The sequence below is a fragment of the Podarcis tiliguerta genome, assembly GCF_965153285.1.
Source record: "Podarcis tiliguerta genome assembly, chromosome: 13".
NCBI lineage: Eukaryota > Metazoa > Chordata > Lepidosauria > Squamata > Lacertidae > Podarcis > Podarcis tiliguerta.
The window spans coordinates 1,320,284-1,332,923 of NC_139546.1; the positions used below are offsets into that span (position 1 = coordinate 1,320,284).

The following is a 12,640-nucleotide window of genomic DNA, read 5'->3' on the forward strand; positions in this document are numbered from 1 at the left end:
ATAGTTTTTGGGGGGGGAAATAAAGGAAAAATTTTTTCCCTTTATTTCCCCCCCAAAAGCAGGTCGGGGAAACCGAACCAGGTCGAGGAACAGCGGGGTGGCAGCGCTGCGCCTCCCTGCTGTCCCCCGAGCTTGCGGGGCTGGCCAATGTCTGCCTGGCGCGAGGGGCGCTCTGCTTCAGGGTGCCCCACCCGCCGGGCGGCAGGCTGCTATCCGCAGCGTGGGGAGCGCTGCGGGGAACTCCTGGAGGGCTCCCCACGCTGCGGATGTCTGCCCGGCGCGAGGGGCGCTCTGCTTCAGGGCGCCCCTCGCGCCAGGCAGCAGGCTGCTATCCGCAGCGTGGGGAGCCCTGCGGGAAACTCCCGCAGGGCTGCCTAGGCTGCGGATATGTTCCCGAAGCGCCGGGCGCTCTGCTTTCAGGGTGCCTGACGCTCCGGGAAGCAGGCTGCTATCCGCAGCCTAGACAGCCCTGCGGGACCTCCCGCTGGGCTGCCTAGGGTGCGGATGTGTTCCCGAAGCGTCGGGCGCTCTGCTTTCAGGGCGCCTGACACTCCGGGAAGGAGGCTGCTATCCGCACCCTGGACATCCCTGCGGGACCTCCCGCAGGGCTGCCTAGGCTGCGGATGTCTTCCTGAAGCCTGGAGAGCGAGAGGGGTCGGTGCGCGAAAGCCTGCATTCGCCCCATAGGACGCACCCAGATTTCCCCTTCATTTTTGGAGGGGAAAAAGTGCGTCCTATAGGGCGAAAAATACGGTAGCTTATTCCATTCCACTGTGTAGATGACAGATAAACATGGTCAGAGCAATCCAGGGTGAAAATCTCATCAGATAATATTTCCCACCTCGACTTTTTTTATTCAGTTCAGATTCAAAAAAATTATCACCTGGGATATGGTGTCCAGTTCTCGGTGCCACAATTTAAGAAGGATATTGACCAGCTGGAGCATGTGCAAAGGAGGGTGACCAAGATAAAGGGACCCCTGACCATTCGGTCCAGTCGCAGGCGACTCTGGGGTTGCGGCGCTCATCTTGCTTTATTGGCTGAGCAGTCATGTGGCCAGCATGACTAAGCCGCTTCTGGTGAACCAGAGCAGCCCACAGAAACGCCGTTTACCTTCCCACCAGAATGGTACCTATTTATCTACTTGCACTTTGTGCTTTCAAACTGCTAGGTTGGCAGGAACAGGAACCAAGCAACGGGAGCTCACCCCATCGTGGGGATTCGAACCGCCAACCTTCTGATTGGCACGTCCTAGGCTCTGTGGTTTAACCCACAGCGCCACCCATGTCCATAGATACCATAGAGTATCTTAAATCCACACATACAAAGAAAAAATAACCTTACATAAATTTACAGTTAAATATTAAATTACTCTTTCCACATATTTTCTAACTAAGATAAAATAAAATAAAGTAAAATTACCATCATTTCCCAATGTAATTAACATTTGTAATATTGAATGTACTAATTATTAGCTTCCTCTTAATATATTTTCTAATAATTTCTTACAACATGTTGTACCATTTTTCCTTATTTCTTAATATTTACACAAGGGTCACAAGGGTCGAACGCTGCCATAGATGTTATATCACTGTTACATTTTTGTAAATATCTCTTGAACATATCCCATGACTTCATTTCCAGAGTTGCGTTTTCGCCTGATCCGCCGGCTTCCACCACTCCCCCCCCCCCGGTGCCCTTCGGCACTGGGGCAAGGATGGGAGTTTTGGTGCCACTGTTCACGGATTGCAGGACCTCTCGACACCTCAGACAACCCTCTGAGGGGGGTTTTTTTGGGGGGTGTGCTTCATCTTAGCACTGCCCTCTGACGCTCTGTGAAGTCGGGTGTGACAGAGCTGTCAGACTCGCCATCTGTTCGCCGTAGTGCGGCTACCCGGAAGTCAATTTCTCAGTACCCTTTGATACCTTTGACCATGGTATCCTCCTGGACTGATTTAGGGGATACGTATTATAAATAAGGTACTGTATTACTGTGATTCAGTTTGTATCTCCAGGGACATGTCCAGAAAGTAGCGGTGGGTGAGTGTTCCTGAGCCCCCTGGCAGTTGGGCAGGGTCCTGTTCTCTCCCCAGTGCTCTGTAACATCTACAATGGTACCTCAGGTTACATACGCCTCAGGTTACAGACTCAGCTAACCCAGAAATAGTACCTCGGGTTAAGAACTTTGCTTCAGGATAAGAACAGAAATTGTGTGGCGGCAGCAGGAGGCCCCATTAGCTAAAGTGGTGCTTCAGGTTAAGAACAGTTTCAGGTTAAGAATGGACCTCCGGAACGAATTAAATACTTAACCTGAGGTACCACTGTATATGAAGCCTTTGAGAGCAGTCACCAGGAGTTTTGGAGCAATGTGTCACCAGGATGCTGATGACACACAGCTTTACTTGTTTGTAACATCTGAATCAGGAGAGGCTGCCAAAGCTCTGGACCGTTGTCTACATGCAGTGAGGGCCAATCAACTGTGCTTGAATCCTGGGAAGACAGAGGAAGACTCTTTGGGTGGACGGTTCCCATGTTTGGGAAAATGGGAAGCTGCCTGTTCTGGATGGGGCTGCCCTCCTTCTGAGGGAGCAAGTGCATAGCTGGAGTGGGGGTGATGACCCCAGGATACATCTTGGTCACTAGGGGCCCAAGTGTCATCTGTGGCTAGCAGTGCTTTTCATCAGCTTTGTCTGGTTCGCAAGCTATGGCTGTTCCTGGACAGGGATAGCCTGACCCCTATATGTGGTCCACCTCTAGGCTAGATTACTGTAATGTGTGCTATGTGAGGCTGCTATAGCACATCATCAAAATCGCTATACCTATACCTTCAGGATTCATGCTCCAGTTGGTGTTCTGTATCAATTATCCACCACTGAATAAGGCTTATTCACTGAAATGTCTGGCTGTACAAGCTGGCTTTGGGAAATACAATTGCATGCTGTTTTATTTTCATTGATTTGTACAACTACCGTATTGGCCTAAATATAAGCCGCACCTGTAAAATTGGAGGGGGGGGAGAAAGAACAAATATCTGAATATAAGCCGCTCCATTCCTCGCTGCTCCTGGCTTCATACTGGGCGTGGGGGGGGGGGCGCCACGCTGTGTTGCCAGTGGCCTTTCCCCTTCCTCCCTCTCTCCCTTCCCGGCCTTGGGGAGAGGACGGGGGACTACGTGTGGGGTGGGCGACGCTTTCCCACGCTCCTGGCTCTGTTTGCCCTGTGCTCCTTGTTGTGTACCATAAGGTCACAAATATAAGCCACACTTTAACTTTTCATGGTCAGAATTTGGGGGGAAAGTGCGGCTTATATTCAGGCCAATATGGTACATGTATTCAGTTTGTTTGCATCATTGCATATGGGGATGACTCTGCTGGCAACTGAGCTATGATAGCTTTTATAACATTATCATTTTAAAGTTGTTTTGCTTATGCAATAGATTTATATTCAGCTCATAGGTTACCTTAACTTTTCTTGTATCCAAGAATGAACCAAACAACTATGTATTTTTAAAAGTCTGTTCCCAGCATTCTGTCACTGTTCTTTGACCAGGAAACAGAACCCTGAGACCAAATGAGGTCTGTGTGCATGGACAGGGCGGGTGCATAAAGAGCTGTAGGTGTTTTAATGCATGTGTTATTTATTTATTGTTGTAAGTTGCTTTGAGTTACACTGGTAAAAAAAGTGGCTAACAAATTTAATAAATGCTAGGCATTTGGGCTTGTTTGTGGGAAACTCCTCAACCCAACTAGCTGCAATCGCTACAGCCCTTAGAGGTGAATCCTGCAGGTGAGTCTCTGCCATCAGTTATCTCCTTTGGGATGAGGGAGGAAAGTCGGTCACCTGAGGACCTCAGTGGCTAAGGACTTTATGGAGACTCAGCAAAGCCGATTACATTAATTACTCTATTACTTGCCTGTCTCTTGCTTTTAGCATTGCAGGCCCCTCACACTTTCACAGCCCAGCAGCTCCTTTGTATCTGCCTTTGGTGTGGTGTGCATGCAGCTGTAGACGCCCAGCCCTCTTGGCACGGACGGTGTTGCTGTGGCATTCTGTACAATGTGCACCATCTGTGCAACTACAAACTCATTGTGGGCAGGTTCTTGAGACCAATTAATGTACTGCACTTTAACCTTCTCTGGGTAATCAAGCTGGTTAAAGGGAGCTATCAGTAGTATTCTACTGAGCTTTCAGTGCATTTTTATGTAGAATGTGAACAAATTATATTGACACACCAAGTTAAGGTTACCTGGAAAAGAGGAGACTAAGAGGAGATATGATAGCCATCTTCAAATATCCTGCCACATGGAAGAGGGAACAAGCTTGTTTTCTCCTGCTTTGGAGGGTATGACTCAAACCAATGGATTCAATTTACAAGAAAGGAGATTTTGACTAAACATCAGGAAGAACTTTCTGACAGTAAGAGCTGTTCAACAGTGGAACGGTCTCCTTTGGGAGGCTGTGGACTCTCCTCCCTTGAAGGTCTCTAAGCAGAGGTTGGATGGCCCTCTGTCATGGATGCTTTAGCTGAGATTCCTGCATTGCAGGGGCTTGGACCATTGGGGTCCCTTCCAACTCCACAATTTTACATTCTTTTACAAAGAATGCACCGGATTACAATAAATTATGATTGTAATCCGGTGCATTCTTCCTAGCCTTAAAGGATATTTTTTAAAAAGGAACAAGTGGTTGAGGTGGGGATTTTTATTGTTGGGGTAACTTTTGGTGGGTGTATTATTATTATATATTAGTTCCTGTGATGTATGCTTTTCTAATTTTTCTTACTTCAATAAAAAAATTCAATAAAAAAACCCTTAAAATCTTTTCACCTATTCCCATAAAAATTAGAAATAAAATAAAATTCCTTTCACGTTCCCATGAAATAAAAATGAAATAAAAATACTTTCAGCTATCCCAGTGAAGCAAAAAATAAAAATGAAATCCTTTCCTATATCCCCATAAAGTAAAATATATGTCTATAGCTGTTTAACTGTTCTTATTTTTATCTGTAAACTGTCAGGGGGAAAGGTGGGGTATAAACAAACAAACCCCTTTCCTATTAAAAAAAGGGCAAAAATAAAACAAAAATCCTCTCGCATATTCTCGGGGGCGGAATCCTCTCCCAACTTCCCATATCCGTAATAAAAATAAAAATCTTTTCACGACTTGGCATTGAAAGAGAAATAAAACGTATTCCCAAGCAAATATCAAATGAAAGCCCCGCGGCATCATCTCTTCCCTCTCCTGAGTGCCAGTCCTCCTCTCCGCCTCGCGGATCCCGGGCGCCGCCTGCGCTGCTCCGCCCGCCAGAGGAGGAGGAGGCGGAGGAGGAGGCGGAGGCCTCGCCCGGGAAGCCGCCGCGGGAGGAGCAGGAGGACCAAGGAGAGGAAGAAGAGGAGGAGGAGGAGGCTGAGGCTCCTCCGCCGCCGCCGCCATGGCGCTGGTGACCCTGCAGCGCTCGCCCACCCCCAGCGCCGCCTCCTCCTCGGCCAGCACCAGCGAGGTGAGGGGCTCCTCCTTCGGCCGCCGCCGCCGCCAGCCCCGCGGGCCTTGCCCCCCGCCGCCGCCGCCGCCGGGGCTCGGCCTCCGCAGCGCCCGCCCCGCCGCAGCCGGGAGGCCCAGAGCAGCCCCTCCGCGCAGCCTGGCCTCGCTTCTCCCGGCCCGGCCTCCCCTCGCTCCCCGCGCCCGCCGGGCTCTGGCCCCCAGGCCCCCTCCTCTTCCGCTCGCTGGGAAACCATTCGGGGCCGAAGCCCTCGCGGCGCCCGCCCCTTCCCGCAGCCCCGAGGCGCCTCCGCGCGGCTTGGGCGATCTGCTTGTAATGTGCGCCGCGAGGGAAGGATCGCGCCGCTTCGTAACGAAGCCGGATGATGTCATATTTACTGTTACGTTGTGAAATGTTTTTATTTTTATTTCTAAACACCCTTAAAACTTGCCTGGAAGTAGAAAACAAAGCCAGAAACGGGGAGAGAAATTTCTAGCCTAGAGAGCTAATTTTCTGCTTGTGAGGCTTAGCCCATGTAAGGGGCTGTAGTTAACTGGCCAGCCAAGGGATGCCTTGAACAGCTTAGAACCGAAATGTGGCCCATGGGAGGCGATGTGGAGTGAGCGGGATAGACAAGAGAAGAACCGAATCTCACCAAGAGCAAGTCCATCATCCTGAGACCCCAAAAGCACCCACCATATTCTAAACACTTGGTCTTATTCACCTGATCTGCCACTATATTGTGTGGGTTGTGGGAGATTCTCAGATCCAAGCTTTCAGGTTAAAAAACTCATTTTCCACATCCAGGATCTGGTTGACCCCCCCCCCCCCCCGTCTCCAGGTGGCTCCTGAATAGTTGAAATGTTCTTCATGCCCAAAAAAGTTTGTATGGTTGCATTCCATGGTTAGCTTTGGTGCTAGTCTACCTTCAACAAGGAAAAGACTTGCCTGCTTGTTGAGCTTGATTGGTGGTTTTCATCAGTGCAATCTGTGCATGTTTCCTCAGAAGTAACTCCCACTGTCTTCAATGGGCCTTACTTTCAGGGTGAGTGTGCATAGGAGTCCATGCTTAGTGTGAGCATTAAAAATGTTTCCACCAGTGTACAGAGCTTCAGTTTTAAATGCCCTACATTTGTCAGTTTTGCTGAGAGAAAAACACGAACTCATTGTGATCCCATTTACACAGTAGTATATTGGGAATAATCCTGATTGAAGTTATTGGGATTAAATTTCTGTGCTTGTGAGTGGTGTGTTGGGTTTGTTGCAACTCATTCATGTTTCTTCTCTGCTATCTTTAGGTTGCCTATTGTGCAAGATGCTGGCAGGGGTGGGGGAGCACCTCTTGTGAGCACCTCTTGCCTCTCATCTGTCATTCAAAGTATTCTAGTGATTGGATTTTATTTAGAGCAGCCTAGTGATTGGATTCCAAAAGACAACATGTATTTTTTTAGACAGCTTGCTTTGATCAGAGGAGGATAAAAACGTAACTGGAATGAAATGATATATAGCTGCTTACTAAAGCTCTTAATTGGTTCATCTGTAAAATTTTAAAGTGCATATAACCAAACCTCCGTATAGGTGCCTTTTTGAAATATTAAATGAAGATTTCCTTAATAATACATTCATATTGGTTGCATGTGGTTTACAGGCACTGACCGGCCCCAGTCCTGTTAACGTCAGCAACTAGCGGCCTCCTGTGCCTTAAGACTATTCCTTGGAACCAGCTAGGGTTAGGAAACCTATGAAATCAAAACACAGGCTGCCACTTAGGAAAGGCCATCTATATTTGTTTCCTTTTCAGTCCCTATTCCAGTAAGACACCATAATAATAATAATAATAGTAGTAGTAGTAGTAGTATGTATGTATGTATGTATGTATGTATGTATTTATTTATTATACCCCACCCATCTGGCTGGATTTCCCCAGTCACTATGGGCGGCTCCCAACAGAATATTAAAAACACAACAAAACATCAAACATTAAAAACTTCCCTAAACAGGGCTGCCTTCAGATGTCTTCTAAAAGTTAGATAGATGTTTATTTCCTTGACATCTGATGGGAGGGTGTTCCACAGGTGGGTGCCACCACCGAGAAGGCCCTTTGCCTGGTTCCCTGTAACCTCACTTCTTGCAGGGACGGAACTGCCAGAAGGCCCTTGGAGCTGGACCTCAGTGTCCAGGCTGAACAATGGGGGTGGAGATGCTCCTTCGGGGATACTGGGCCTTTGAGGCCGTTTAGAGCTTTAAAGGTCAGCACCAACACTTTGCATTGTGCTCGGAAACATATTGGGAGCCAATGTATATCTTTCAGGACCAGTGTTATATGGTCTTGGCGGCCACTCCCAGTCACCAGTCTAGCTGCCGCATTCACGATTAGTTGTTGCTTCCGTGTCACCTTCAAAGGTAGTCCCACATAGAGTGCATTGCGGTAGTCAAAGTGAGAGCATCCAAAGCATGCACCACTCTGGTGAGACAGTCCGCAGGCAGGGAGGGTCTCAGCCTGCGTACCAGATGGAGCTGATAAACAGCTGCCCTGGACACAGAATTGACCTGCGCCTCCATGGTCAGCTGTGAGTCCAAAATGACTCCCAGGCTGCGCACCTGGTCCTTCAGGGGCACAGTTACCCCATTCAGGACCAGGGAGTCCTCCACACCTGTTTGCCCCCTGTCCCCCCAAAACAGCACAGTGGTACTTCGGGTTAAGAACTTAATTCATTCTGGAGGTCCCTTAACCTGGAACTGTTCTTATCCTGAGGTACCACTTTAGCTAATGGTGCCTCCCGCTGCTGCCGTGCAATTTCTGTTCTCATCCTGAAGCAAAGTTCTTAACCCAAGGTGCTATTTCTGGCTTAGCCGAGTCTGTAACCTGAAGTGTCTGTAATCTGAAGCGTATGTAACCCAAGGTACCACTGTACTTCTGTCTTGTCAAGATTCAACCTCAATCTGTTAGCCTCTCTCTCTTTTTCCTGTTATCTTCATTAGGTTAATCTGGTGATTAAAGCTTTTTGGGGGGGAAACCAACACATTTTTATTGGGGTTTTTTTTACAAATACAATAACCATTAAGCACTTGTGATTATAGCTTTCAGCCCTAAAAGAGAGGCAAAGATCTAGTCCTTGTCCCCTGAAACCTGTAACATATTATTTGCCTTTTCATATTATTAAATGAAGCAACAAAGCCAGTGTGATGTTGTGCTGAGGTTGTGAACTCAGCCCTTCAGTCAGTCATGAGGTTTGCTTGGGTGACCTGGCTTCTCTGTCTCCCTAACCTACCTCTCAGGGTTGTTGGGGGGAAATGGGGAAGGGGTGGCATATATGCCCCTCTTAAGCTCCTTGGAGAAAGCATGTGATGATAAGGCAATAAATGTATGCATGCTATTATTTTATTGAAGCTATTTTTAAAACTTGCACGAAAACCTTTGGAATGATATTATTTTGAGCCTTTAATGCTTACTGCTTCTTGCTCTTTCCTCTTCAGCTGGAGGTTGGCAGTGATGACGACCGCAAACTGAACCTGAGGTAAGCAGGATCTATTTAAACCCTTGCTCCAAAAGTTGTTTCTGGCATCCCCTGCCCCCCTCGCTGGTTTATGTGATCCCATATAAGGTCTTGATTCTGTGTGAAGGACTGGGGAGAATGTTCCAATTTCCAGGTGGATGGAAACTGCTGCTGGCTGGGTCCCTCTTACCCACCCCATGTTCATTGGTCTATTACTGCCATTTCTTCCACGTGAACCTTGGATACGAGTGAGGCCCAATATTAAATGTGACATGGGGCACTTAGGAAAAACATACCTTGATGGTCTTTCATATTTCTCATTTAATCCCAAGTTGTTTCACTGGTGCAGAGGCATGGAGGGATCTGTGACTAAGGCACTACACATGCTAATGTTTCATGTGTAACAGCTCAGAGCCCAATTTAAATGTGAAACTGGAATCTAGCTATGGCACATTTTCTTACACATGTAGTGTTGCATTTGAATTGTGTCTGAGCTAGTCGCATCCCCAGGAAATAAGTGGATGTATTACTGCAGTCTTTTAAGTTAGCCACCCCCCCAAAAAAGTTACTACCTTTCAGCCTCAAAAAAATAATAATAAAAAAAAATGCAGGTTAGAAGCCCAACGGGCTGATAGAATTTATATGGAGTGCTCCCTGTCTTCTACACTAGTTCACTTTCTTTTTATGTTGGCCACGTAGGAAGGGCCTTATCTGTGGCCAGCATGGAAATGCAGCTGTTCGGCAGCAGAGGAGCAGATCTCTCTGTCTACCTGCTGCTGCAAGCCTGCCATGATTCAGTGCTGGGTGTACAGAATGTTAGCTTGTCTAGCGCAGAAACTCAGTGGGATGGTGGCAAAGGGGCACAGCAGTCTGTTCTTCTACTGCAAGCCCTCTTGGTTTCCATGCGGTACTCTCCGGAGGGGACTCACCATCCTCTGTGGCCTGTGTGAAAATGCAGTGGGTACTTCCATAGCAGCCAGTTTGGTTTCTACACTGGGCCAGGACAAACAGAGCACCCTCCTGCCAAGATGGAGCCAGCTTGTTTTCTGCTGCAGTGGAGGGCAAGACCAAACCAATTGATTCAAATTAAAAGACTTAAGCATTAGGAAGAACTTTCTGAGGGTAACAGCTGTTTGATAGTGGAACTGTCATGCTCAGAAGGTAGTGGACTCTCCTTCACTGAAGGTTTTTAAAGAGAGACTGGATGGCCACCTGTCAGGGATTCAGGGGGTTGGACCACTCTTGACGTCCCCTCAAATTTGATGATTCTGTGGAAAATACATGCCCATAATACTTAAGGAAATAATCTACATATTAAGGGCAGAGGTTTTAGCTCTGATGGCATAGCTTCCTTCTCTGTCTTCTCCTCTAGGATGTCCTTTAGTGCCTTGTGAGTCTTTCTTGCTTTGCATCAATTTTCTCTTTGGTTGTACAACTTATACATAGGTCAGTTGTACCTCAGATGTGATACTAACAGCCAGCGGACTTTGTGCACTTCCAAATTAATTTGGAAATTTTTACAGCATGGCTGTGTGTAAGCCTGTGACTGTCTGTGTTATTTGGTAGGAAATCTGCCTGGTGTTTGGGGTTATCAGTGATAGTTTCCACCTGCCAGGGATCCGTGGTCCAGCTTGAGAGAGAACAGTGTGCATCTTGGCTGTTTCTCCAGGCTGTGTGGCTTCATATGCAGACTATCAGGGCAGGGCCTGGACTGTCGCTGGTTGTACTTGAATCCAGACCTGGGAAGGAGCTTTCTAACTGGAACTAGATTAAAGTTTTGCGTTGGAGCTAGAAGAGCAACAGGTTTTTATGTTTTTTTAACCTGTTCTGTTGAACATGCAAGAGCAGAAGTTCCTGGGATTAATACCAGACCTGGTCAAGCCAGAGGCTCTGCACTGGCTGCCAGTCTCAGAGCTGATGATGTATTCTGGAATTCCCATTTGTGCCTCTGAGACATGAGCGGTGTTGTTCATAAAGTACCTAAGATTTTCTTTGCACTGTGTGAAGCTAAGAAAACAGGCCAGTATCTTCTTTCATGCTTACAAGCTAATAGGCACAATACAAAAGGGGGGATTTGATTTACCTTTAAAACTCTTCCTGCCTTGGGACTAGCATACTTGAAGTGCCACCTGTACATTAGTGTCTTCAGTCGACAGCCTCTGAGGTAAGGTGATTGGCTTCCTGGTGCTGGTGCCTCAGGTGTTTAGACCATTCTGCAGAGATGGTCCCTTTGCTGATCCTTTGAGTGCCAAGCAAAGACCACTTCATTTCCTCCAGATTTTTGGATATAATTTTAATCCTGTTGCCTGTCTTTTGCTGCTTTTATGTTTTTGTGGCACAGTTCACATGGCACTTTAATCCATAGTTTAAAATAAGTTGTGGTTTAAGGTGATTTGCTTCCTTCAGCATGCCAGGGAAGAAAGAAACCAAAGACTGGCCTTGTGTGATGTGTAAACCAGCGGTTGTGGTTTGTTTCCACCTGAAAGGAAACATGAGCAGTACGGCAAGGTTTGTTTGGGGGAAACAAATAATGAGCCCTGATTTGCACTTAATACAAAGCCAGTATTTGGTTTCTTTCTTCCTGGCATGCTGAAGGAGTGGAAAAGGGGTGAAGCACATGTTCAGCATGTTTACTATAAACCATAGCTTTAAAGTGATGTGCAAACCAGGTCTGCGGTTCTTAGCCAGTATTTACATTTTAATTGCTTTCTTCTTTGCATATATGACCTTGGGAATATGATTGAAGGGTGTACGTTTGTGTTTATGTACAGTCGTACCTTGGTTTTTGAACACCTTAATTTTTGAATGTTTTGGCTCCTGAACGCTGCACACCCGGAAGTGACTGTTCCAGTTTGTGAACTATTTTTGGAAGCCGAATGTCCGATTGGGCTTCCACAGCTTCCGATTGGCTACAGGAGCTTCCTGAAGCCAATCAGAAGCCGCGCTTTGGTTTCCAAACGTTTTGGAAGTTGAACAGACTTCCGGAACAGATTCTGTTCGACTTCCAAGGTACAGCTGTGTCTATATATATTAATCAATACAGTTTTCAGGGTGTGGAACAGGAAAACAAAGAACTTTCAGTTCCAAAACTTTCCAGTTCCATAATGACCTTGTAGAATGACCACTTGTAGATGCCTTGTTGAATGGCATTTGGTCATAACTGAGACAACAGAGTGAGCCTTCCGTCTCCTCCTGAGGCAGTCAGGTGGAAGAATGGCTGCTGATAAATGAGTACACATAGCTTACAAAGTGAGTTCCCTGGGCTCAGGTTCCAGCCGCATGAGGTCCCCATTTCAAACTACAGAATCCCAGTTAGGTTGCTGCCTTGAATGACTCCTCCTCTGCCGGGCAGCAATTGCCTCCTGGCTCCACTTCTGAGACAAGACAGCCAACCAGCTGTACCTTTATTCAGGGAAGGTGGCTGGCTGTCCTTGTGCTGTACTGCCAAACAGCAACAAATGATGCTAATTAAGCATAGGAGCAGCCAACCTTCACTGGCAGAATTCAGTAATTACTGGTCCCTGTTGGCAATCAGGTGACTTGAAATTTTGCATCCTGGTTTGTTGTTCATCACCATTATTGGAGACACTGTCAGATAGGTGGAGGACTCTGTGTCTCTTGAACAGAGAGAACTTAAAGGACAATTTGCTTGAAACTTATTAGT

The 12,640-nt window shown here is 47.1% G+C and overlaps 1 protein-coding gene across 2 annotated transcripts in view; it reads left to right on the forward strand.

Moving 5' to 3' along the window:
* The first annotated feature begins 4,628 nt into the window (after positions 1-4,628).
* The window catches only part of SSH1 (slingshot protein phosphatase 1), a 45,579-nt gene continuing 37,567 nt past the window's right edge, over positions 4,629-12,640 (forward strand). The window contains exons 1-2 of one of the 2 annotated variants that reach the window (XM_083407508.1): positions 4,629-5,500; positions 8,957-8,997. In XM_083407508.1, the coding sequence (XP_083263634.1) occupies positions 5,432-5,500; positions 8,957-8,997 (110 nt within the window). In that variant the 5' untranslated portion in view covers positions 4,629-5,431. Of the gene's footprint in view, positions 5,501-5,867; positions 6,015-8,956; positions 8,998-12,640 lie in introns of those variants that run through there. The other variant, XM_083407510.1, reaches the window with a different exon arrangement.